This window comes from Coregonus clupeaformis, chromosome 16 (genome assembly GCF_020615455.1).
Source record: "Coregonus clupeaformis isolate EN_2021a chromosome 16, ASM2061545v1, whole genome shotgun sequence".
Lineage (NCBI taxonomy): Eukaryota > Metazoa > Chordata > Actinopteri > Salmoniformes > Salmonidae > Coregonus > Coregonus clupeaformis.
This window is the reverse complement of record NC_059207.1, coordinates 29,791,213-29,816,357: the sequence shown is the minus strand read 5'-3', so window position 1 is coordinate 29,816,357 and position 25,145 is coordinate 29,791,213. Positions and strand designations below refer to the sequence as shown.

The following is a 25,145-nucleotide window of genomic DNA, read 5'->3' as shown; positions in this document are numbered from 1 at the left end:
ATGGCCCTGGGTGTCTGCCGTACTGTTGGTTGTCACTCTGGCCTTGGCCTAACACACATGAAATCAATGATGAATGTTTCCCTAAGATCCGAAAGCTGAGTGGGGTGAGTTGGGTTGGGGCGCTGCAGGGCTGTGGACCTCTAGGGGCAGGATGAGGTGACCCAGCTAGATTGTGTGCAAGTAAAAAGAGCTCTACAGTATTATTAGGCCTATGATATGAATTACACTGACAAAAATATAGTTCAGTCTTATTAATCACTTAAACACATTTAATAATGATCTCTTACCTAGCTTGATGACTGTGGGCATTTTTGCTTACTTTTTGTTGTTTTAAATAGAGACGTCTAGAAGGGCCATTGGTCATATTCGATTGTGTAGAAATACAGGAAATCAGCTTTATATGCCTCCAAAAATGGGAGGACCCCCAGACCCCCACCAAGTTATGTCCCCCCCACTTCTAAAACCAAAATTGCGCCCCTGGTAATGATCATGCTGTTTAATCAGTTTCTTGATTTGCCACACCTGTCATTATCTTGGCAAAGGAGAAATGCTCACTAACAGGGATGTAAACAAATTTGTACACAACATTTTGGAGTAATACACTTTTTGTGCGTATGGAACATTTCTGGGATCTTTTATTTCAGCCAATGAAACATGAGACCAACATGCTGCGTTTATATTTTTGTTCAGTGTAATAGAGTTAAGCGCATTATTTATTGTGATTAATCGCAAATTCAGAGTTTGCTCAAATTGAGCTGTAATTTAAGACTATTTATACAAAAAGCAACACAAGAATATTGAAGTCTTGATTTTGTCCAAAGTAACTGTAAGCAAAATCTGGTAAATTGATAAACCACACCTTCTTTAACCTCAATGTCAACTTGTTTTGACATTGCGTTGTTGTTTTTAGCTGTATAGATTATGTATTTTTTATGTTTTCAGTGTATTTTCAATGCACTCAAATTACAAAAAGTTAACTGATTAACTCTGACACTCCTAGTAAATCACACAATATTGCTACTTCATGATGAAATTGTCTTGCGTAATAGTGGGGATCTCAATCCAACCTGTTAATGATCTAGCAGCAGTGTGTTTGCACTCTGGATAGCAGCAACATGTCTATGTACACTGTCCTCAATTTCATACTGTGCTTCATCCACATTTTCACATTTGAAGTTCTATTTGCACTTCAGAGACACTTACCACTGTCACCCAGCTACATGCATACAGTCCTCAGAACACTCTGCCAAAGGATTGTTCCAATCTAATAAACCATGACAGACAAAATAGGGCAGCTACTTCACCACTAGATAGAGTGAGTAACAGTAGAGTGGGCTGTCAGTGCAGTGTGGTTTGGTACTGTTGGCCAGATGAGAGACAAAAAAACTGTCAAACAGAGACAAGTAGGCAGGAGGGAGAGTGGACACTGACAGGCAGTACACAGTCTGATGGGTGGAAGGCTGCAGTAGTTGGGTAGATTATCATGTGAATAACATACAGGCAGAGATATGGGAAAATGAATCAGCCAGACACAGGGAGGAAGCTGGGCTGAAGCACAAATACAGGGGTGATTGATTTCCAGAATGTTTGTAACTGCAAGTGCAATGTTTGCACCTGCTATTTTCAGAAGAGAATAACATGCATAAAACAAAGCTAGAACCATGAAACTGTCTTCAACTTTGAGATTTTATACACTTTATTTAACCCTTTGTTCTACTACTCCTGTAGGGTTTACTACCTCTGGAAAAGAACAGGTGCTAGCACTGTACACGTTGAAGCTGTACACACACACACAGATAGTCAGTAAATCTGACCCCGGCCCTTGTATATAAACATAATAGGAGTTTGATTTAGCATGACTGGCAATCCATGTCTCTGCAGGTGGGAGTGCTGTCTCTGTCTTTGCCTCCGGCTGGAATCTCCCAGGTTGCTCATCCATACTGATATGCCACAGCAATCAGGCAAGGTTGGTAGACACTGGGCTTGTTCGACATCGCAGCAGACTTTGCAGGCTAGTCAAGACTGACTGATCTACTAATCACCAGGCATAATAAATAAATACTTCTTATTATTTGTAGATCAGTTAGTCACAATTTACCCACGGATTAGATCTGCTTGAACATGCCGACGGACTGTGCAGTAATGTAAGTGTATTCCTGAAGTAAATCTGTTTCTCGAGGGCTAAACTACAAGTAACAGTTGATGTGAAAAAGTATAGGCTATTTCTTTTTTACCCCAATTTCGATCTTGTCTCATCGCTGCAACGCCCCAACGGGCTCGGGAGGCGAAGGTCGGGTCATGCGTCCTCCGAAACATGACCCGCCAAACCGCGCTTCTTAACACCCTCCCGCTTAACCCGGAAGCCAGCCGCACCAATGTGTCGGAGGAAACACCGTTCACCTGACGACCGAGGTCAGCCTGCAGGCGCCCATCCCGCCACAAGGAGTCACTAGAGCGTGATGAGCCAAGTAAAGCCCCCCGGCCAAACCCTCCCCTAACCCGGACGACGCTGGGCCAATTGTGCACCGCCCTATGGGATTCCCGATCACGGCCAGTTGTGATACAGCCCGGTAACGAACCAGGGTCTGTAGTGACGCCTCTAGCACTGCGATGCAGTGCCTTAGACCGCTGCGCTACTCAGGAGCCCAGTATAGGCTATTTCTATCCTGCATTGGGGCTGCAATACCATTGAGAGCAATTCTACCTTGATTCAATGTTTTGCCAGAGGTCAGTGCTCAGTACAGCAGAAAGTATTCGAATAGTCCTATATGTGGGCCTTTAGTTAGCCAAAGAGGGTGTGAATCATTGATATTGAAATGAGGCAGAAAACGTCTGACTCTGTTTGTTGGCTCAGCTTTAGATAATGGTGGAAACTGTGCAAAGAGATCTTTGGTTCAGGTCAATTGGCAATCATGTGTTCATCATACAAGGGAGTCCCAGGTGTTCCATCAGCAGCTGTTCCTTTAAATCAGAAATGAAGTGAATTAATTGATACATTACAATGTGACAATGTCCTTACCAAGTATGCCGTCACAGGCTTTTACAATATATAACCACAAAGCTAGCCTACTACACAGGTATCTGATGCTGCACTTTCTCTCATAGTTGTCTTGTTTTTGCCAGCTAGTGTGTGAGCAAGTTTCTAAATGAGTTACTCCTGTGAACATTTGGCAATGCATTTTACAGTATGTCTGGGAGTATGAGGTTCCCCCTTTCAAGGATCTCGCCCTCCAGCATGTGTACAGTAATGTATGTACTTGGGCAACTGTTCTGGTCATACATGGTTTGCTATAGTAATAGCATCACGAACATGGTTTTTCACACACACAAAATTCTCAGTCTATTCTATATTCCTCAATGTATTTGTAAGATAATGCCCTTCAACACAGGAGAAAGTCAAGGGAAGGACAGAAACAGGCTCTTAGAATATTGATTCCATTGTTGATGCATGATGCAGTCGACCTAGTCCATCACTACAGTAAGACTGCTGAATAACTGGCTGTCTACCTGCACCCTCTATCTGCACAGATTATGCACACTTACATGACTCTCTCCTAACAGTCTCTCACTCACACACACACCCCTGCTATCCATTGCTGCTACTATTTATTATAAATGTATCCTGTTACTCAGCCACTTTACCCCTGATTGTATGCATATAACTACCTCATCTATCACCAGTATCACTACCATCATTATTGATATTGTTCTTCTATATAGTGTATATTATTGTGTTCTTTCTCTACTGGTATTGACACTATTTTCTGTAGATATTTTTATATTGACACTTTCTATTTTTTATATTGATACTGCACTGTTGAGGAAGAGCCAGCAAGTAAGCTGCAAGTAAGCATTTCACTGTACCGTTTAAACCTGCTGTATTCTGTGGATGTCACACATTTTTATCTGATTTGGTTTGATATAGTGTGTGTTTACCAGAGACAATGTGAAGACCAACATGACCTGCACCAAAGTCAGGTTAGGATATAGGCCAAGGACTAGATAGTGTATTTTTAACTGGAGTTATTCCTTATTGTAGGCTACTACTTTCACCACTTTCACTCTCACTTGGTTTAGCACAAAGCCATAGACAGACACACATCCGCATGTGGATCCTTAAAGAGATGGGTGGGGCTAAGGTTTAAGAGGGTGTGAACAATGCTGAATGGGCATAAACAAAAAAAGAGCTCTCTGGCAAGTGTGAAAAACTTTTAAAGCAGCATACCTTTCCATATATTTATCCAACCATAGTGTATGATATACCATTACGAGGCTCTGAGTCTGTACTTTTATAAAATAAAGCAAAAAGCAAATCACTTAAATTTGATAGAGAATTTCAGACACATATGTTCAACTCATAGCTAGTTTATCCAGTGACCACTGCATTTACAAAGATGGCTACTGACTGAAATGTAGCTAGACTCGGGAGCTCATGGGCACACAGGCTACATTGACAAATTGGTTAGATGTGATTACACCACAGGCAACAATAACTGGTGACTAGTTTTTAGACAAATACACTTAGTATACAAAACATTAGGAACACCTGCTCTTTCCATGACATAGACTGACCAGGTGAATCCAGGTGAAAGCTATGAGCCCTTATTGATGTCACTTCTTAAATCCACTTCAATCATTGTAGATGAAGGGGAGGAGACAGGTTAAAGAAGGATTTTTAAGCCTTGAGATAAATGAGACATGGATTGTGTATGTGTGCCATTCAGAGGGTAAATGGTTCCCAGGCTGTGTCACAACCGGTCCCATAGGGCGGCGCACAATTGGCCCTGCGTCGTCCGGGTTAGGGGAGGGTTTGGCTGGGGGGGGCTTTACTTGGCTCATCGCGCTATAGCGACTCCTTGTGGCGGGCTGGGTGCCTGCAGGCTGACTTCGGTCGTCAGTTGAACGTGTTTCCTCCGACACATTGGCTTCTGGGTTAAGCTGGCGGGTGTTAAGGAGCGTGGTTTGGCGGGTCATGTTTCGAAGGACGCATGACTCGACCTTCGCGTCTCCCGAGCCCGTTAGAGAGTTGCAGCGATGAGACAAGATCGTAATTGGATATCACGAAATTGGTGAGAAAAAGGTGAAATTCATGGTTTTGGATTGTCCTAGACCTAGAGTCATCAATCAGTTTTCCATTTGCAATGCACATTATTGTTTTATAAAGACACTGTATCTGTCTACCTTATTTTATGACTAGCATCATCACATTATTATTCCAATACGGAGGGGATGAATTGTTGTTGGGGTTGTTGTTGAGTTTGTTATAAGGGTTGTTGTTGGTTTGTGGTTGGGATTGTTGGTGGGGTTGCTGTCAGGGTTGTTGTCAGGGTTGTTGTCGGGGTTGTTATTGGGGTTGTTGTTGGTTTGTGGTTGGGATTGTTGGTGGGGTTGCTGTCAGGGTTGTTGTCGGGGTTGTTGTCGGGGTTGTTATTGGGGTTATTCCTGTTAGGGTTGTTGTTGGAGTTGTTATTGGGGTTGTTATTGGGGTTGTTGTTGTTGGGGTTGTTATTGGTGTGTGGGGGGCGCTAAAGACATCACACACCTGGTTTCCCAGCTCTAAATCACTGTTACAGTGAAAGTACACGTGCGATATCACCGAAACACATGGTTTTCGGATGTACAGTATCACATGAATTTTGGGGGGGTAAAACATGTGGTTTTGGATTGTCCTAGACCTAGAGTCATCAAACAGTTACCCATTTGCAATGCACATTATTATTTTATAAAGACACTGTATCTGTCCCTGTCTACCTTATTTTATGACTAGCATTGTCACCTGATCATTCCAATACTGAGGGGATGAATTCCACAGAATAGAGGGTGAATGTGTCTTCCACAGAATAGAGGGTGGATGTTTTTTCCACAGAATAGAGGGTAAGAATGATTCATTTCCTCTACTGAAATTCCATTACTCAGGCCAGTTGCGAAATGCTAATGTTTACAGAAACGGAGCTACAGGTCCCCTAGCTCAGTTGGTAGAGCATGGCGCTTGCAACACCAGGGTTGTGGGTTCGTTTCCCACGGGGGGCCAGTATGAAAAATGTATGCACTCACTAACTGTAAGTCGCTCTGGATAAGAGCGTCTGCTAAATGACTAAAATGTAAATGTAAAATGTAAATGGACAAGACAAAGATTGAAGTGCCTTTAAACGGGGTATGGTAGAAGGTGCCAGGCGCACCATTTTGAGTTTGTCAAGAACTGCAACACTGCTGGGTTTTTCACGCTCAATGGTTTCCCGTGTGTATCAAGAATGGTCCACCACCCAAAGGACATCCAGCCGACGCAACTGTGGGAAGCATTGGAGTCAACATGGGCCAGCATCCTTGTGGAGCGCTTTTGATACCTTGTAGAGTCCATGCCCAGACGAATTGAGGCTGTTCTGAGGGCAAAAGGGGGTGCAACTCGATATTAAGAAGGTGTTCCTAATGTTTTGTACTCTTAGTGTATGTTCAACTCATCATTAGTTTATGCACTGACCACTGCATTCAGACTCATTACATCAGTCTTTAATGGTTTTGAGATAAATAAATGTGCTTCATTCAAATATGGCCGCACTGTACCTTTGTCACTGTCATGCTGTGAACCATCTTCATTGCTGGTCTCTGCATATTTTATATTTTTGGACCATTTAAATTCAAAACAATCATTTGATTTTGAGATAAAAATGGCTACATTGGACCTTTCATGTAGCCATTATCAAAGATTCCCATCTCTACAAAGCGCTTTAAACTACAGATACCTCTCACTCTCAGAACATCTACTACAGTCACCTTTAGAAAACAGAAATATTCCAGGTCACAGCTGTGGTTGGTCAGATTGAGGAGTTTGATGTGGAGACGTGAAGAATATCTGAAAATATCACTTAGTTTGATGGCTAACTATTAGTCCACCCTTGTATGTCAAGGGTGCTTTACATATTCAGGCGGAAGTGAAGCATCCCCCACACACGATTCTGCTCTATGCTCAAACATGTCTAGTATTCTGTGCTATATGCAAATGTGATGGAGCAGAGTCATCATGCAGCTGAGTCAGGGGTGATGGGTGCAGTGTGGGTGTTCAGATGGGATGAAGATTTTTATTAAGACACAACCACAGGTGGCTGGTGGCACCTTAATTGGGGAGGAAGGGCTCATAGTAATGGCTAGAACGGAGAAAATGGAATGGTATCAAGCACATGAAACACGTGGTTTCCATGTGTTTGACACCACTCCATTCCAGCCATTATTATGAGCCGTCCTCCCCCACCAGCCTCCTATGGACACAATGTGATTGGCCTTCTTTTGCACCTTGTCTGTAAGATTCTATGTAAAAACAAAATATCTCGCTTTTCCAGCCATGTGTGCTGTCCAATCACGTCAGCTCATAGATAGTGTTGGATGTCGAGAGGTATGATGATGACTCAGTGATTTGACTCACAGATTTGGATGTGATTTGGTTAAAGAAATGATGCATACTCAAGTACAGTAAGTAATGAATCTGCAGAGCATAGAATATCCAAACACTTCATTTCAAATGGGACAATGCTAACTAACAGGCCTAGTGCTATTCATTGTGCATGATGCCATGTTACTGGTCCCATAGCTGCTATAACTATATACTCTATGGCACAGCCCCATCAAAAGAACAAACATTCAGCCAAATTGGGGATTAAACAAAAGTAATTGTATTTTGAAAACATTTTGACATTCCTCCTGTAGCCTGCAAACAAATACAATTTCTACTGGTCTATAACATATCAGCTGCATGCATCCAGGCTTTCATAACAAAACAATTCTTAGAACAGCTATGTTGGTAGAGAAGCGCCTGCACTGCAGCTGCTACTCCTCGCTGTTTAGAAATGGTTGTTTACATAGATACTGTAGCCTTCATGTAAACAGACACTGGTCTGTTTCAACTCACAAGTCAGGGTTCAACATTAAATCATCATACACTGTATCAGCATAGCTGAGATGTTCATTAAGATTATGTGACATTGTAGTGTTTGCTGTGGTTAGCAGTGGTTAAACCTCTGACAAGGCATCATGTGTTGTCACTGATACAGTAAGAACTGTGTGAACACATTGCCACCTGGTGGCTTGCTTGTCACTATAATCTATAAAATGTATAATGTGTACTTCAAACTAATGTACAGGTAATGATATGTTGGCAGTAGGCCTAATCAAGACAGAGAGACTCTTGGATTGTATTATACCTGGCAGGCCACTCCTACCAGGTGACGCACTACTGATGCCCCCCAGGGCTCGATTCTAGGCCCTCTCTATATCAAGTCACTCGGCTCCGTCATATCCTCACATGGTCTCTCCTATCATTGCTATGCGGATGACATTCAACTACTTTTCTCCTCCCCCCCTTCAGACACCCAGGTGGTGACACGCATCTCTGCGTGCCTGGCAGATATCTCAGCTTGGATGTCGGCCCACCACCTCAAGCTCAACCTCGACAAGATGGAGCTGCGCTTCCTCCCAGGGAAGGCCTGCCTGCTCAAAGACCTCTCCATCACGGTTGACAACTCAACAGTGTCGCCCTCCCAGAGTGCAAAGATCCTTGGCTTGACCCTGGACAACACCCTGTTGTTCTCTGCAAACATCAAAGCATTGACTCGCTCCTTCAGGTTCATGCTCTACACAACATCCGTAGAGTACGACCCTACCTCACACAGGAAGTGGCACAGGTCCTAATCCAGGCACTTGTCATCTTCCGTCTGGATTACTGCAACTCGCTTTTGGCTGGGCTCCCCACTTGTGCCATCAAACCCCTGCAACTTACCCAGAACGCTGCAGCCCGCCTGGTTTTCAACCTTACCAAGTTCTCCCATTCACCCTGCTCCTCCGCACTGTAAGTCGCTCTGGATAAGAACATCTGCTAAATGACTAAAATGTTAAATGTAAATGTAAGACTCACTGAAGACAAGTTGTGAAACAGTTGAACACCTTAACACTGAACATGATAGCCTGCCAGATACTAAAGGACTTCTGCTTACATTAGAGACTTGTAGCGTAGGTGGGAGTTTGTAAACATGACAAATGATAAGTAGCCTCAGTTAACAATAAATAATGGTCATAGAGTTTATGTGTCTGATGTGTCTCAGTCATGTCTTGTTTATGTTACTCATGGCCATTTCTTAGAAGTATTGGGTGAGTTCAAATCAAATCAAATCAAATCAAATGTTATTGGTCACATGCGCCGAATACAACAGGTGCAGACATTACAGTGAAATGCTTACTTACAGCCCTTAACCAACAGTGCATTTATTTTTAACAAAAAAAGTAAAAATAAAACAACAACAAAAAAAGTGTTGAGAAAAAAAAGAGCAGAAGTAAAATTAAATAACAGTAGGGAGGCTATATATACAGGGGGGTACCGGTGCAGAGTCAATGTGCGGGGGCACCGGCTAGTTGAGGTAGTTGAAGTAATATGTACATGTGGGTAGAGTTAAAGTGACTGTGCATAAATAATTAACAGAGTAGCAGCAGCGTAAAAAGGATGGGGTGGGGGGGCAGTGCAAATAGTATGGGTAGCCATGATTAGCTGTTCAGGAGTCTTATGGCTTGGGGGTAGAAGCTGTTGAGAAGTCTTTTGGACCTAGACTTGGCACTCCGGTACCGCTTGCCGTGCGGTAGCAGAGAGAACAGTCTATGACTAGGGTGGCTGGAGTCTTTGACAATTTTGAGGGCCTTCCTCTGACACCGCCTGGTATAGAGGTCCTGGATGGCAGGAAGCTTGGCCCCAGTGATGTACTGGGCCGTACGCACTACCCTCTGTAGTGCCTTGCGGTCGGAGGCCAAGCAGTTGCCATACCAGGCGGTGATGCAACCAGTCAGGATGCTCTCGATGGTGCAGCTGTAGAATTTTTTGAGGATCTGAGGACCCATGCCAAATCTTTTCAGTCTCCTGAGGGGGAATAGGCTTTGTCGTGCCCTCTTCACGACTGTCTTGGTGTGTTTGGACCATGATAGTTTGTTGGTGATGTGGACACCAAGGAACTTGAAGCTCTCAATCTGTTCCACTACAGCCCCGTCGGTGAGAATGGGGGCATGCTCAGTCCTCTTTTTTTTTCTGTAGTCCACAATCATCTCCTTTGTCTTGGTCACGTTGAGGGAGAGGTTGTTGTCCTGGCACCACAAGGCCAGGTCTCTGACCTCCTCCCTGTAGGCTGTCTCATCGTTGTCGGTGATCAGGCCTACCACTGTTGTGTCGTCGGCAAACTTAATGATGGTGTTGGAGTCGTGCCTGGCCATGCAGTCATGGGTGAACAGAGAGTACAGGAGGGGACTGAGCACGCACCCCTGAGGGGCCCCGTGTTGAGGATCAGTGTGGCAGATGTGTTGTTACCTACCCTTACCACCTGGGGGCGGCCCGTCAGGAAGTCCAGGATCCAGTTGCAGAGGGAGGTGTTTAATCCCAGGATCCTTAGCTTTATTTATGAGCTTAGAGGGCACTATGGTGTTGAATGCTGAGCTGTAGTCAATGAATAGCATTCTCACGTAGGTGTTCCTCTTGTCCAGGTGGGAAAGGGCAGTGTGGAGTGCAATAGAGATTGCATCATCTGTGGATCTGTTGGGGCGGTATGCAAATTGGAGTGGGTCTAGGGTTTCTGGGATAATGCTGTTGATGTGAGCCATGACCAGCCTTTCAAAGCACTTCATGGCTACAGACATCAGTGCTACGGGTCGGTAGTCATTTAGGCAGGTTATCTTAGAGTCCTTGGGCACGGGGACTATGGTGGTCTGCTTGAAACATGTTGGTATTACAGACTCAGTCAGGGACATGTTGAATATGTCCCAGTAACATTCTGGGACAACTCTATGGATAGCTAATGCAACTCAAATTCTATTTCATCCCATTTCCTAGAATTTGTCCTATTAACTAGCATCCCGATTGGAAAATGGCATTAATGCATGGCCTACACACAGTTCTATAATGTCAAGGTAGAAGTTCAGTGGAAGCATCAAGCTCCAACCCTTTGCCTTTTGAATAATCTATAATGTTTATCCAGAACACATAATCAAAATGTGCATGTTTACTCCAGTGCCTTCAAAGATGTTGCAGTGTTGAAATGGAATTGATGCTGTTTGTTTTGGTCTCTCCAGACGTCACCACCAGAAAGACACGTGGCATGAAATAGCCATTTTACTGTAATATCCCCTCTGCTACCCCACTCATAGTAATTGTATCAGCAGTGTGGGCACAGGCTCTGCTGTGAATGGAAGAGTCTGAATCACAAGCCTCTTTCTTCTCTATCCATAACCCACAACATTATTAGACCCTATTGTTGATTGTTGACGTCATTGTTGATCGCTGTTGATTTTGGTCAAAACCCGCTTCTTCCTCCAAATGTTATTGTGGTGGTTGATTATGTATTAACAACCCTGGAACTGAACCATATTAGTGGTGGTGGTGATGATGGTGGTGATGATGGTGGTGGTGGTGGGGGGTGATGATGATGCATGTGCAGGAAAGTTTTTCTACATTTCACATTTTCATACCCTGATTTGAGATTGTTGCTCATCTCTGTCCTTCTAGCACAAACTAACTCCCTCCACAATAAAGGCAATGAAACATGTCTGTGTGTCTTCCTGGGCCCAGCTTCCCAGTGAATAAGTCAGTAATTATCTGTTCTGTAATCCTGTCATGTTAACCCACGCCACCCACCTGCTCACGGATAGGGCCACGCTGCTGCCTTTTGGGGCCATCTGCTTTCAAAACACTGCATTGTTTTGTCACTTTGACAAACCCCTTGGACCTCTGTCCTTATAAATGGGTCCTAATGGTAAACAGTTGTGGGCTGTGATTACTCTGTATCTGGAGAGTTTCTCCTAAACAACCTTTCACAAACTAAAATCAAAGAGAAAAGGCCAATTTTGGCCTTTAGTGTGCATGGAGGCCAACCACTTGACACAGTTTATATAAGTGACACAGCTGTTATGATGTAAAAGCCCACCTTCCCCAAACTGATGATGCATGTGGAATAACAAGTGGAGTCAGTGTTTTCCTCTGTCTGATAGGCTGCTTACACTCACTCACTCACACACTCACTCTCTCTCTCTCTCTCTCTCTCTATGCTAAATATGAGGTGAGAGGGTGGTTTACGGTCACTGATTTGCTTAGAAAGACAGGGAAATATGCAAGGAAGAAAATGAAATGGGTGAGAATTTTCACTCCATTTATAGTTCAGCTGTGCCCCCTACTGGTAAGGCAAGTCAAATCAAATTAAATCAAATTGTATTTGTCACATGCGCTGAATACAACAGGTGTAGACCTTAGAGTGAAATGCTTACTTACAAGCCCTTAACCAACAATGCAGTTTTAAGAAAAGTAAAAAATAGATAACAAAAAAATGTAAATAACAAATAATTAAAGATCAGCAGTAAAATAACAGTAGCGAGGCTATATACAGTGGGTACCGGTACTGAGTCAATGTGCGGGGGCACAGGTTAGTCGAGGTAATTGAGGTAATATGTACATGTAGGTAGAGTTAAAGTGACTATGCATAGATAATAAACAGAGAGTAGCAGCAGCGTAAAGGAGGGGATGAGGGGACAATGCAAATAGTCCGGGTAGCCATTTCATTAGCTGTTCAATGAGTCTTATGGACCTAGACTTCGGGGAACAATGCACAACATTATTAGACCCTATTGTTGATTGTTGACGTCATTGTTGATCGCTGTTGATTTTGATCAAAACCCACTTCTTCCTCCAAATGGTGGTTGATTATGTATTAACAACACTGGAACTGAACCATATTGGTGGTGGTGGTGATGATAAAAAATTTAAATTAAAAGTAATTCGTAAGGCTACTCTTAGGTCTCAAATGACACGCCTATAAATACAAACAAATTTAACGTTTGCCAATCAATACATTTTTAGCAAAGTCCATTTATACAGTAACATTCCTAGCTAGATTTTGACAGGTAGCCTACCAGTGTTCAGTTGGAAAGACGTCACTACTACTGTTACCTGGATCTCTGATTGGTTCAGGGAGTCGATCCGGGTACTCGGCTGGAAGGCTGGAAGGAGCCTATAGGTACCAATATGGCGGAGGTAAGAGGGAAAGTAGGGGAGAAGCATCAGATTTTAAATCGATGTTTTTTACATTTTTATCGTTAACTTTCTTTTAAAATGTTATCGATTGCATAGATTAAGTTTTTTTTTGTTCTATATGTGTCGTTTTGTGTAATGATTGCCGCAATTGCCTCTAAAATATGTTTAAATGTATATACCGATCTTTCACGACAAGGCCTGTGCGCGTTCTCAGCTGCTTTGCTAACATCGACTGGGTAGATTGAAACGCCAATTTGGTGGGGGAAGAAAAGAAAATACATTTGATTTGCAATTAATTGCGATGGTACTTTTCGGTTCTTGTGTACATTTTTTTTTTAATCGCTTATGACCGGGGAATTGTTCTCAGTTTTAGAAATACCGTGCAGCTAAACAAAACGAAAAAAATGTCTAGCCTAGGTTTTACTGTAGTTGATAAGATTACCTTTCTCGATCATTTCAGAACACTGACAGTTTGTGGGAAAACTGGCTATTGTTGTTATTTTGCGTCACACATCCGAATTTTATATCATATTGCTACCAAATATTTAATAATCAAACCGCTTACGGTCGGTAGCTAGCTGAGGAATGCCCAACTCCGTTCTCTTATATCTAGGCGGAGTTGAGTTTTGATAACTGGTCGCGGGATTTGCTAGCATCAACCTTGAGTCACCATTACATTTACATTTTAGTCATTTAGCAGACGCTCTTATCCAGAGCGACTTACAGTTAGGTGAGTGCATACATTTTTATCAGTCGATTATTGTCAAAATGTCAATTCTGAAAACGCTTACCTGTACCTATGTTTGTCCTGTACGATTGCGGACCTTTCGCAGGGTGCTGAAATTAATACTTAAAAAAAAACTTTTAGCAAATATAACCACCGACCTTTATCAAATTTTTGTTGCTCAGTTGCAAACTGGTCTCAGAGCATTTTGCATTGTTCTGTACGTAAATCCGAGACACTACATTTAGTATGATTACGTTTGGTATGGTTACATAAGATAGATGTTACTTCAGGCAAAAACAAAAGGAGGGTGGGTGTATAGGTTGCGAGTTCGAATCTAATCACGGACAACTTTAGCATTTTAGATAATTAGCAACTTTTGAATTACTTTGAGCTAACCCTAACCCTTTTCGCTAACCCTTCCCTGCACCTAACCCTTTAACCTAACTCCTAAACATAACCTAACCCTTAACCCTAACCAAATATGTAATCTTCAATGTGGTAGGGATGTCCCATGGGTCACGGATAGCACGGACCCAATTGAATCTCATCTTACGTAGCTAGTATGTACGAGCAACACAAGGAAAAAGTCGGTGATTGTAATTGACATTTTTACAAGAATCGACTGATGTTTTCGACAGTGTAACAGAGCAGCATTCACATTAGCCTGGGCAGCCGCAAGTGGGCTTTATGGATGTCTATTATCGTCTGGGCTTGATGTGAATGAAGAATGTTTTATGTACGAACCGGTCGTCGGGGGACTCGAGTGCATTACTGGTTGTACACCAAAAGTGATGGTGGAGATCCATAAAACCCACTAGTGACAGCCCAGGCTACATTCACATAGTATTTAGTATTTTCAATGTTGCTTCATTTGTGCTCTTCTCTTTTTGTTCTTCTAAACAGGCTTCCTTCGGGAGTTCGAGCCCAGGTAATGTAGGAATTCTCTTTTTTAAAAACACTTGACTTAATTCAAACAATAACTAAGTGTCACTCTGCCTGTGTTTTGATTAAAAAGCTGAGGGATGGGCCTGGATAAATGTGTAAACACTTAAATTCATAGACAGAGGTATGGATTCAATGACTGACCATCCATGATATAAAAATTATAGTTTTGAGGCAATAGTGTTTGTTTACATTTACACTGTTTACAAACATTGGAGTAAAACAAGCTTGTATTTTGGGTTTTGATGGGGTATGACAGTTGAACTAAGCTCATGAGGCATTTGTAAGTTATATTCTTCAAGAATCAATGGGTATATATTGATGTAGCAACTAAGGATTCCAGTTTTAATGGAATTTGAAAGTGACGTACTGAAGTTATGAATATGACATGTCCATTTTCTATTCAGGTAATGATTATTATAATACCATGAAGCTAAATACATTTATAAAAAAATATTATTGAGAAAATAATTCCATGAAAATGATGCTCTGGATGGACCAATGGCATTGACAAGTATTGGCAGTGCCGGTTTTGCTGAGTGTATCTAATTTATTAGCGATTTGTCCTTATAACGGTGCCATTCAACTGCAATCTAAAATAGTTTTCCCACTCCACAGTTGGCTCTTTATCGTCTGAAGATCATGACTTCGATCCGACAGCAGAGATGCTAGTCCACGAATATGACGACGAGAGGACTTTGGAGGAGGAAGAGTCATTGGAGGGCGAGAAAAACTTTAACTCAGAGATAGCCGATCTAGAGAAGGTTGGTTGGCTAGCTAATAATAGGAATTAATGGCCAGTTTCCTTTCTTTTGGACCGGCAATGTAGTTGTCGCTTTTATAGGAAGGTTTTTCATTCTGTCGATGCTTGAATGACCACTTCCTTCCCTACTATAATTAATCAAATGTTATAGGCTAGGGGGGAAAGAATAATGTATCACATGACTATGTTCTTTGTTGTTAATGAGACAGACACTATCATGGAACTTTGTTGAACCATTCTTCACATAGCAGACATGTATTATCATGATTTGGATTGTAGAGACATTATCTAATATGATTTATTTTTGTTGTAACAGGAGGGGAACATGCCGTTGGAGGAACTGCTGGCCATCTACCGCTACGAGGCGTCTGTCAGTACGGCTGCAGGCTCCAGTATGGACAGCTTTTCTGGGGAGCTGACGGATGAGCTGCCAGACATGACTTTGGACAAAGTGAGCAAAATTCATTCCAATATTTCAGATTTGGTGACGGGAACATTGTCACAGTGCCAAATTTGTGGATATTCTAAGATGTTTTCTGTCAAGTTCCCTTATGTATCTGTGATGGCCATCTATCCCAACTATGATTACATTATAAGTGTCTGTATTACTTCTGTATTACCGCCAAAGTGTGTTTACAACAGATATGGAACAAAACAAACTTGTAGCTTTTAGGATCAATTGATCCTTGGCGGGCTCCCAGCGCTAACTAACAGTACTGATGTAACTAACGGTTACTAATGATGATTGTGTTCTTCCACAGGAGGAGATAGCTAAAGACCTGCTATCAGGGGACTATGAGGAGGAGACCCAGTCCTCTGCTGATGACCTCACCCCTTCAGTCACCTCCCATGAGGCCACCGACTTCTTCCCCAGAACACTCAGATGTAAGGCAATTCACTTCAATTCAAATCAAACTTTATTAGGACATCTCAGGGATAAATAAGACATTATCAGAGCACAATTATAAAACACAAATACAATTTGTCAGATTCATATCATGCTTTATAGTGTGAATGCAATATTTTATTTTCCCAATTTTAGCCTGCAGTATGCTGTCATTGAAAACTCATAATAATGGCAAAAATACTGTCAAGTGCAGGTGTCATTATAAACAAAAGTACTTGAACTTATTTATCTTGTTAGCTTTGACAGCATTTGTCCCCTCCTAAACATTCATACCATATTTTAATGACCTTGTCACGTGATGAGTTGATAAGCACAGGGTCCCATATAGCAAGCATTCTAATGGGGCGTGCCCATTCTGTCTTTGCATTGTCAGCTAACACTATCTACGACGGTGATAAGGAGTCCGAGTGTGAGGAAGATGGGCCAGGCCCAGACGACTCCAGAAAAGTAAGAATCCTGTCCTCCTTTTAAAAGTGACTTGATTGAAGAAGATACAGGAATAAGTTTCCCATAAGCACCAATTGGAAGTCAGTTATTTTACTTTCCAATGGTTAAGGTTGTTTAGTAACCTTATTTGGTTAACTGATCCTAGACCTCCATTTGGGCTGATGGTAGAAACATGGTGCTGCATGTTCTGTGGGGTAAATCTGTTTGTATTTGCATTTCACAGGAAATAATGGTGGGTTCGCAGCACCAAGCAGAGGTCCCCACCCACCTCTGTCACTATGGCAATGATAAGGGTGAGTTCAGGCTTTCTCAAGAGGTTAACCCATAAACCCGTTGCCCTTGACAGTCAGACATTTAGCAGTGTTTCCAAGTGTAACATTGCACAGTGTCTAACATTGTGATTCTCATCTGCCATTTTCGTGCAGTATACGAAGATGATGACCAGTTGCTATGGAGCCCAGGCGTGTTGTCAGAGAGCAAGGTCAGGGACTTCCTGTGTGAGGCGTCGTTACGGGCGACCGATGAGAGGACAGGAAGTGACATGGCAGGGGCTCATGTGAGCGACAATGAGCAGGTCAGTCATCACTACATGTAATGGTCAATCTTCATCTAGCTGTCTGTCTTACTGGCATTGTGGAAGACTTCTTTAAGACTCGCTGGATGTCATAACATTAGACATTCTCCAGCTGCCATCTCAGAGTTGTTGTCTGTCTGTCAAAGTTACATGATGTTGATTGTCATGGTTGTTGTCAATGTAAGTTGTTGACCTATTCCTCTCGTTTCCCTGTAGGCTCTGTATGAGCTTGTGAAATGCAACTACAATACCCACGAAGCACTGGAGAGGTATTGCAGTAATGTGAACTCATCAAAGGGTAAGTTACCATTTTGAATGATTAGTAGACTCTTTGATGAATGTCACTGCAATGGGAGAGGGGAAATGACCCCTTGTGATTGTTATTACAGAGAAATCCCCACTGTGGTCTGAAGATGAATGCAGAAACTTTGAACATGCACTACAGATATATGATAAGAACTTTCACCTCATACAGAAACACAAGGTGGGACACTGTCTGTTACTGATTTTAAAGGTGGTTAAATTATTGTAATATCATTTTGATAGCTTCTGTAAGGATATGAACATGCACACTTTATTTACCCTTTCTTTAAAAAGCCTGTGGCACTAACTTCCTGTGTTGGAGAACTCTTCTCTTCATCATGTATATCTGCCCTTTTATCAGGTTAAGACACGGACGGTAGCTGAATGTGTGGCTTTCTACTACATGTGGAAGAAGTCGGAGCGCTTTGATTTCTTTGTCCAGCAGAATCGCTTTGGCAAGAAGAAGTATAGCAGCTATCCTGGCATAACGTAAGTGATCATTCAGTCTGCTCAACAACCGTAGTAACTGAGGTCTGAATTCATTGCCAAATGTATGTCAGATAGTCAAAGACAAAGACATATAGAGTTTCCTCTGAATATGATGATAGCCTGTGTATGCAAATTGTATTTTAATGTGCTTGCAACTACACAAAAGGGGTGGTGATGGCTAATGGTTATAATGTGAGTGTGTGTGTGTTAATGTCTTGTGTGTTCCCGCTGCCTGCAGGGACCTGATGGACCGGCTGGTGGACGAGGCAGAAGGCCTGGCAGTAGACAGCTCCTCCTCTGTGTGCTCAGGTGGGGGAGGAGGGGTGAGGATGGAGCCCACCACAGAGCAGCAGCTCAGCCTGCTCGACTCCATCACTGCCAGCGACCTCACAGGTTAGTCAACAGGGTCTCAGACGCTCCACACTGCATGTAGCACAAACTGAAACCCTCCTTCCTTGATAGGGTAACTCTTTTTCACAAGCCTAACTTCAGATATGGTATTCGATATTACATTACACAGATTATACACAACAATACAATTTTATACCTTCAACATAAGTCCTAAAAACAATACATAAGAAATCCACAGATAACCAAGTAATTTATATATGTTTCCCCCTCCCTCAGCCCTGAGTAACAGCGTGGCCACAGTGTGCAGCCCAGCGGAGGTGAGCTGCCTGGACTCGTACAGTTTCCCCCCTCTGGAGAGCCTCCACCGAGGGTCCCTGGCCCAGGACGAGCCCCTGGGCTTCCCCTCCAACGGAGGAGATCCCGACTGTCTCAACATGCTGGACACCGGCTTCTACCACTCTGACCTGGGCCAGCGGGGAGGGGTGTACGGGGGCAAGGACTGCGAGCGGCCTTCTAAGAGGCTCAAGTTGACGCTGCCCGACTCTTTCATCAACGACGTTTCCGTGGGTAACCTCGGAGTGGACTTTGAGGGGCGGCGGAACACGGCGCACCACCGCATCACTGGCGCCAAGATGGCTGTGTCCGTCACAGACTTTGGGAGCTTGGCGGGCAGTGGGGAGCCCAATGGGTTTATGGGAGCACATGCACGACATCACAGCACGGTGCTCCAGTCAGAGTGACCACCCCTGCCCCCAGAATCCCTCCTTTAAATCCACCATCCCATGTGTACATAAGACTCACTCACTGGAGATTTTTGTTTAATAATTATATATACACATTTATTTCGTTTTGATTTTATTTGTGAAATATGACATCAGTGATGTCTTTAACGTATAGAACAAAAAATCTTGATTTCTCAAGAGTTTATATAGCCATTTATTTTCCGCGGTCCTGAGATGTCAGTGTCCATGTACAGTGGGGCCCAGCCCAGCCTGGCACGGAGGCTGCGGATAGACAGTTGTGTTTGTTCCTCATCCCTCACACACACATCTACAGACGACTTCTTCAAAGCTACATAATCCTGCCACTCATATACAGTTGCCAAAATAGCTTTGTTCTGGTTTACTTAGTTTGTTCATTTTTAAAGTGGTATTTTTGATTGAATATCAGTGTTTACAGGTACTTACAGAAACCAGGCTTGGGCAAATGTTGTGTTTTGTCCGAGAGGAGCCTGGGTTTTGTATTTAATGCAACAGTCGTTGGTGTTGAGATGGTGTAGGTTATAACTAGGAGCATATCAGTTGCTAAGATGGTTTTTCTCTCCCTCCTTTGTTTTTGTTCCTGTGGAAGCTTCTTTTGTACTCGGCTTGCTTTTTTCAGACTTTAACAGTCTGAAGTGGCCAAACCACAGGAGAATGTTCTAGAATTGTATCAATATATTATATTATGATTTTCCTCAGTGTTCAGCTGTGACAGCTCTTGCCAAGACATTTTTAAATCCCCCAATTTTATTAACGGAGTCAATGTAGAGACTAAAAGGCTGGGTCTAACACCCCACAAATTTGGGCAGTTTTATCTGTCCATCAGATTATCTGAAACATGCCCTTATAAATCAGTCTCTTATTGCCCCAGAAATTAGCCAATATCATGGCAATATTTTACATTATGACAGAACAGTTTTTGGATTGGCATTATAGTGTTGCATTGAGATGTCATGTGTTCAGCTACAGGAACGTACATAGTTTCTGCCCTATATTCTTAGCACAACATGCATTTCTTCATAAATCTATTTGGCCCAAGTTGATTACTTTTTATGCTAGTTGTGCTGTTTGTCTGTTTATCATGGAGCTTGTTCAATCTGCAAAAAAAAGGTTGGGTTTCTTTTTTTCCTCGATTGTATTGCTCTTTATTGAAACTACTTAAAAGGCCTGCATAAGCTTGTTAGCAGTATTATTTCTTTATTTAAAGCCACTTCTATCCCTTTTCTGCTACTTCCACAGTATTGACTGGAGGATGCCTTGTATTATCCGGTCCATAATTTAATGTCCAGTTGCAGGCTAACAGAGATTCAACTTCTATTTCTCTTGACTGAACTAATTGTGAATTGTTGAGTGTTGGGAAACCATCATTGTCTTTTTTTTAATGGATGCAGTAGTGATTACTTAATTTACCTATGCATTGTGAGTTCAATAAGTAGTTGGTTTCAGGGGTATATATACTGAACAAAAATATAAACGCAACAATTTCAACGATTTTACTGAGTTACAGTTTATAGAAGGAAATCAGTCAATTGAAATAAATTAATTAGGCCCTAATCTATGTATTTCACATGACTGGGCAGGGGCGCAGCCATGGGTGGGCGGTAGCCAGGCACACCCACTTGGGAGCCAGGCCCAGCCAATCAGAATAAGTTTTTCCCCACAAAAGGTCTTTATGACAGACAGAAATACTCCTCAGCACCCCCCTCCTCAGACTATCCCACAGGTCTGCGGTTGTGAGGCCGGTTGGACGTACTGCCAAATTCTCTAAAACGACATTGGAGGCCGCTTATGGTAGAGATATGAACATTCAATTCTCTGGCAACAGCTCTGGTGGACATTCCTGCAGTCAGCATGCCAATTGCACGCTCCCTCAACTTGAGACATCTGTGGTGTTGTGTGACAAAACTGCCCATTTTAGAGGGGCCTTTTATTGTCCCCAGCACAAGGTGCACCTGTGTAGTGACATGCTGTTTTATCAGCTTATTGATATGCCACACTTGTCAGGTGGATGGATTATCTTGGCAAAGGAGAAACGCTCACTAACAGGGATGTAAACAAATTTGTGCACAACATTTTAGAGAAATAAGCTTTTTGTGCGTATGGACATTTTTCTGGGATCTTTTATTTCAGCTTATGAAACATGGGACCAACACTTTACATGTTGCATTTATATTTTTGTTCAGTATCATTCTGAATGTCACCCACAAAAGTCCATAGATTTTTACATAAAAATGTACCATACAATAATTCACTATCCTGAGTATGTACAGATGGGTTTGTTGCATTGGTTTTACCTAGCTAGGTGTTATCTAGTCATTCTGTTTCTATGACAGACATTGGAGTCAGCTGTTTGTTCACCTTGCATTGTTTCCCCAAATGTGGACAGTTTTCATGTAAATAATTAACTAATAGCCTTGAAAATGTCTTAATTGACCTCTTAAACTGAATCTGTGTTGATACAAATACTTAAAATTAGATTCCTTGTCAAAAGGCAATAATGTGTAGATATGTACTGACATTATTACATGTTTTTACATTTTACTGATTGGCTTTTGGTGTTTGGATATTTTGGGGGGAATTTTTCCCCCTGGCAGTGGGAGACAGCAAAACAATGCATGCTAGCTGTGTGACAGTTCTCGAAAATGTACCACTTAAAAAGGCTTTACCTAAGACGTATTAATATATTATTCAATGTCGCATTTTGAAGTTGCAATCATAATATGTACAAATCCCATTTTGTTTCTCTTCATTTATTTTCCTTTACACATTGCTGTCTTGGTGAAAGGGATGGCTTCTGTAGTCAGTATGTTGAAAGATGGGTCTGGTTCAGAATCATGCTCTTGTCCCTTAGGTACTTGAATAGATATGGGCCCGTATCCACAAAACATCTTGAGTAGGAGTGCTGATCTAGGATCTGTCCATATAATCTTATTCATTGTGATCTGAAAGGCCAAACTGATCCTAGATCAGCACTCCTACTCTGAGATGTTTTGTGGATACGGGCCCTGGTATGGTTGGATAGATATAACCAAAAATGGCAGATGAACTACTACCATATTGCTTATACCTATCCAATGCTTTGAGATACATCAAGTGCCTAGGAGTATGTACCAGACCATTGTTACTCACCATCATAAAAAGTAGAGATGCAGTGGGTTTCTCCAGGCTCTCGCTCTAGTTTAGCAGTGCAGTGATATTTATTTCACCCTATGGTTTGGTACAAAGACTCGGAAATACTGTCTGAATGTAAAGGCCATTGACTAGTAGATGAATATTTCGATTTTACAACCCTTTCCTGAAATCTCATAATGTGACATATTTTATTGAAATCTCTGGCGAGACTTGTGTGTAAGAAAGCACTAATTTATTTTATATTTTGTATTGTGTTTTGAAGTTTAATAGTACAAAAATATATAGTGGTTGTAAAAAAATATATATATAAAAAAATTGTTATTTGAAGTAAAGAAAACAACACCTTTGTGAATAAAACATAAATGTATATCCAGAAATATAGACAATCAACATATTTACTATCGAATGTTCAAGAGAATCGCTTTTGTTTAAGAATTGTACATAGACACTGAATTGTTTTTTTTCTTTGGGTTTTGTTAAACATTTTGTATTTTCTGTTCTTTAATACCTGATGTACAGATCCAGAAATAAAGCTCTGGAAAAGGTCTCAAGACTCCTGCTTTACTCTGTTTTAAGTGAATTTGTGATTTTGTGGTGGATCTCTCCCCAGAATTGGTTGCCGTCCCCACCTCCAATAGCCCAATACCTACACGAATCCCTACACTTAAGCCAATATTTTTCCCTTTAAAAAAAATAAAAAGTCTGCAATAACCGGTGCGCCGAAGGTGGTGAGTTATTTGATCAAACACGGCAAAAACTTGTTTTTCATTAAAAACAATTACGTGAACAAATTCTACCGTCTGGGCTTTACGGATGTAATGCAAGAACAGATATTCAGCTTCCCTTATTGTTCAGAGCCTTACCTGAGAGGTGCAAGGCAAGATGTTTGCCACTATATTTAACTGCACATTGGCCTCAGATGTCAAAGCAGTCCTTGTGGAACATCACAAGTTGACCTTCCTTAAATTGGCCAAAGCCTCCTATCTGCGGGATCCAGATTGTCTGTTTTTGGCCACTGATGCGGACCCCTGGCACCCGATGGAAGGACACTACCAGGTATGGTACTGATGCTGTGCACCTACTCAACTAACCTACTGGTGTGTGTGTGTGAGAGAGAGAACATAATCTATTTCCAATTCTCATCTCTCAGGTTCTGGGTGTCTGACGGCAGCCTTGGAGGTGGCCACAGGCCGGAAAGCCACGGTGATCGACAAGCCCAGCCCCTTTATGTTTGAGTGCATCTCCAGTCAGTTCAGAGTGGACCCAGCCCAGTGCCTGATGGTGGGGGACCGTCTGGAGACAGACATGCTGTGGCCTAGATACCATGCTTCACTCAAAGGTACAGTGCCTCTCAGATGAAGACGGCCCAGGAGTAGAGACAGTGATCACTCCACAAACCACAGCTTTGTGCCAGATTATGTTGTTGACACTATTGCTGACTTCATACCTGCGTTTGAGGAGGACTGACTTTGTTTCAGATGGTGGTGTTGTCTGTTCACAATGTGTTGGGGGACTCTGCTGTTATAACTGTCATATAACTCAGAGACTGTTCAAAGTAATACTCAAGTTACAGTAGAGGATCATGATTTAAATGTTACTTCTACAGTGCCTTCAGCAAGTATTCACACCCCTTGACTTTTTCACATTTTGTTGTACAGCCTGAATTTAAAATAGATTAAATTGAGATTTTATTGTCACTGGCCTGGTTTTAAAAAATACCATTTTTATTTTAAAAATACATTTCGAGAAATTATAAAATAGTTTGACAACCCTTTTTGTAAGCTTTTAAATTATATCAAACTGAACTGTTTTATATTTTCCAGTGATAAAGGAATGGATGTCTCACAATTTCTATCTATTTCAGTGTTGCCAACTCTCACTGCACACCTCATATCTCACGCATTGAAAAGTACTGGTTTTATTTTTCTATTTAGTCCATTGTAGCATTAACTTTTCAACTGTGCTCCAAATCGTTTTGAAATCAGAGCATCTGCGCCTGCAATTTAACATCACGAGCTGAACCTCTATCACCGCGGCACATTGAAGCATATGACTGGTCTAGTTATGTAAGAGATCAAGGTGATTGGATGCATGTTTTAAAGAAACGCCCCTTACGATTAGTGTGGAGCTGAATGGAGAGAGAGAGAACAGGTTGAGAGCTTCAAGTTCCTTGGTGTCCACATCACCAACAAACTATCATGGTCCAAACACACCAAGACAGTCGTGAAGAGGGCACGACAAAGCCTATTCCCCCTCAGGAGACTGAAAAGATTTGGCATGGGTCCTCAGATCCTCAAAAAGTTCTACAGCTGCACCATCGAGAGCATCCTGACTGGTTGCATCACCGCCTGGTATGGCAACTGCTCGGCCTCCGACCGCAAGGCACTACAGAGGGTAGTGCGTACGGCCCAGTACATCACTGGGGCCAAGCTTCTTGTCATCCAGGACCTCTATACCAGGCGGTGTCAGAGGAAGGCCCTAGAAATTGTCACCCTAGTCATAGACTGTTCTCTCTGCTACCGCACGGCAAGCGGTACCGGAGCACCAAGTCTAGGTCCAAAAGGCTTCTTAACAGCTTCTACCCCCAAGCCATAAGACTCCTGAACAGCTAATCATGGCTACCCAGACTATTTGCATTGCCCCCCCACCCCAAACCCCAAACCCCTCTTATACGCTGCTGCTACTCTGTTTATTATTTATGCATAGT

The 25,145-nt window shown here is 42.3% G+C and overlaps 1 protein-coding gene and 1 pseudogene across 1 annotated transcript; both read left to right on the top strand.

The window, feature by feature from the left end:
* Positions 1-12,949: 12,949 nt before the first annotated feature.
* On the top strand, positions 12,950-20,828 carry LOC121584948 (mesoderm induction early response protein 3). The gene is made up of 13 exons (XM_041901215.2): positions 12,950-13,042; positions 14,673-14,697; positions 15,330-15,475; positions 15,791-15,925; positions 16,236-16,359; positions 16,755-16,828; positions 17,052-17,121; positions 17,254-17,402; positions 17,619-17,700; positions 17,792-17,886; positions 18,067-18,194; positions 18,433-18,587; positions 18,822-20,828. Exons 1-13 carry the CDS (start codon positions 13,034-13,036, stop codon positions 19,283-19,285), a joined length of 1,656 nt encoding a protein of 551 aa, XP_041757149.1. The 5' UTR covers positions 12,950-13,033; the 3' UTR covers positions 19,286-20,828.
* LOC121583989 lies at positions 19,502-23,905 on the top strand (annotated as a pseudogene).
* Positions 23,906-25,145: the final 1,240 nt, after the last annotated feature.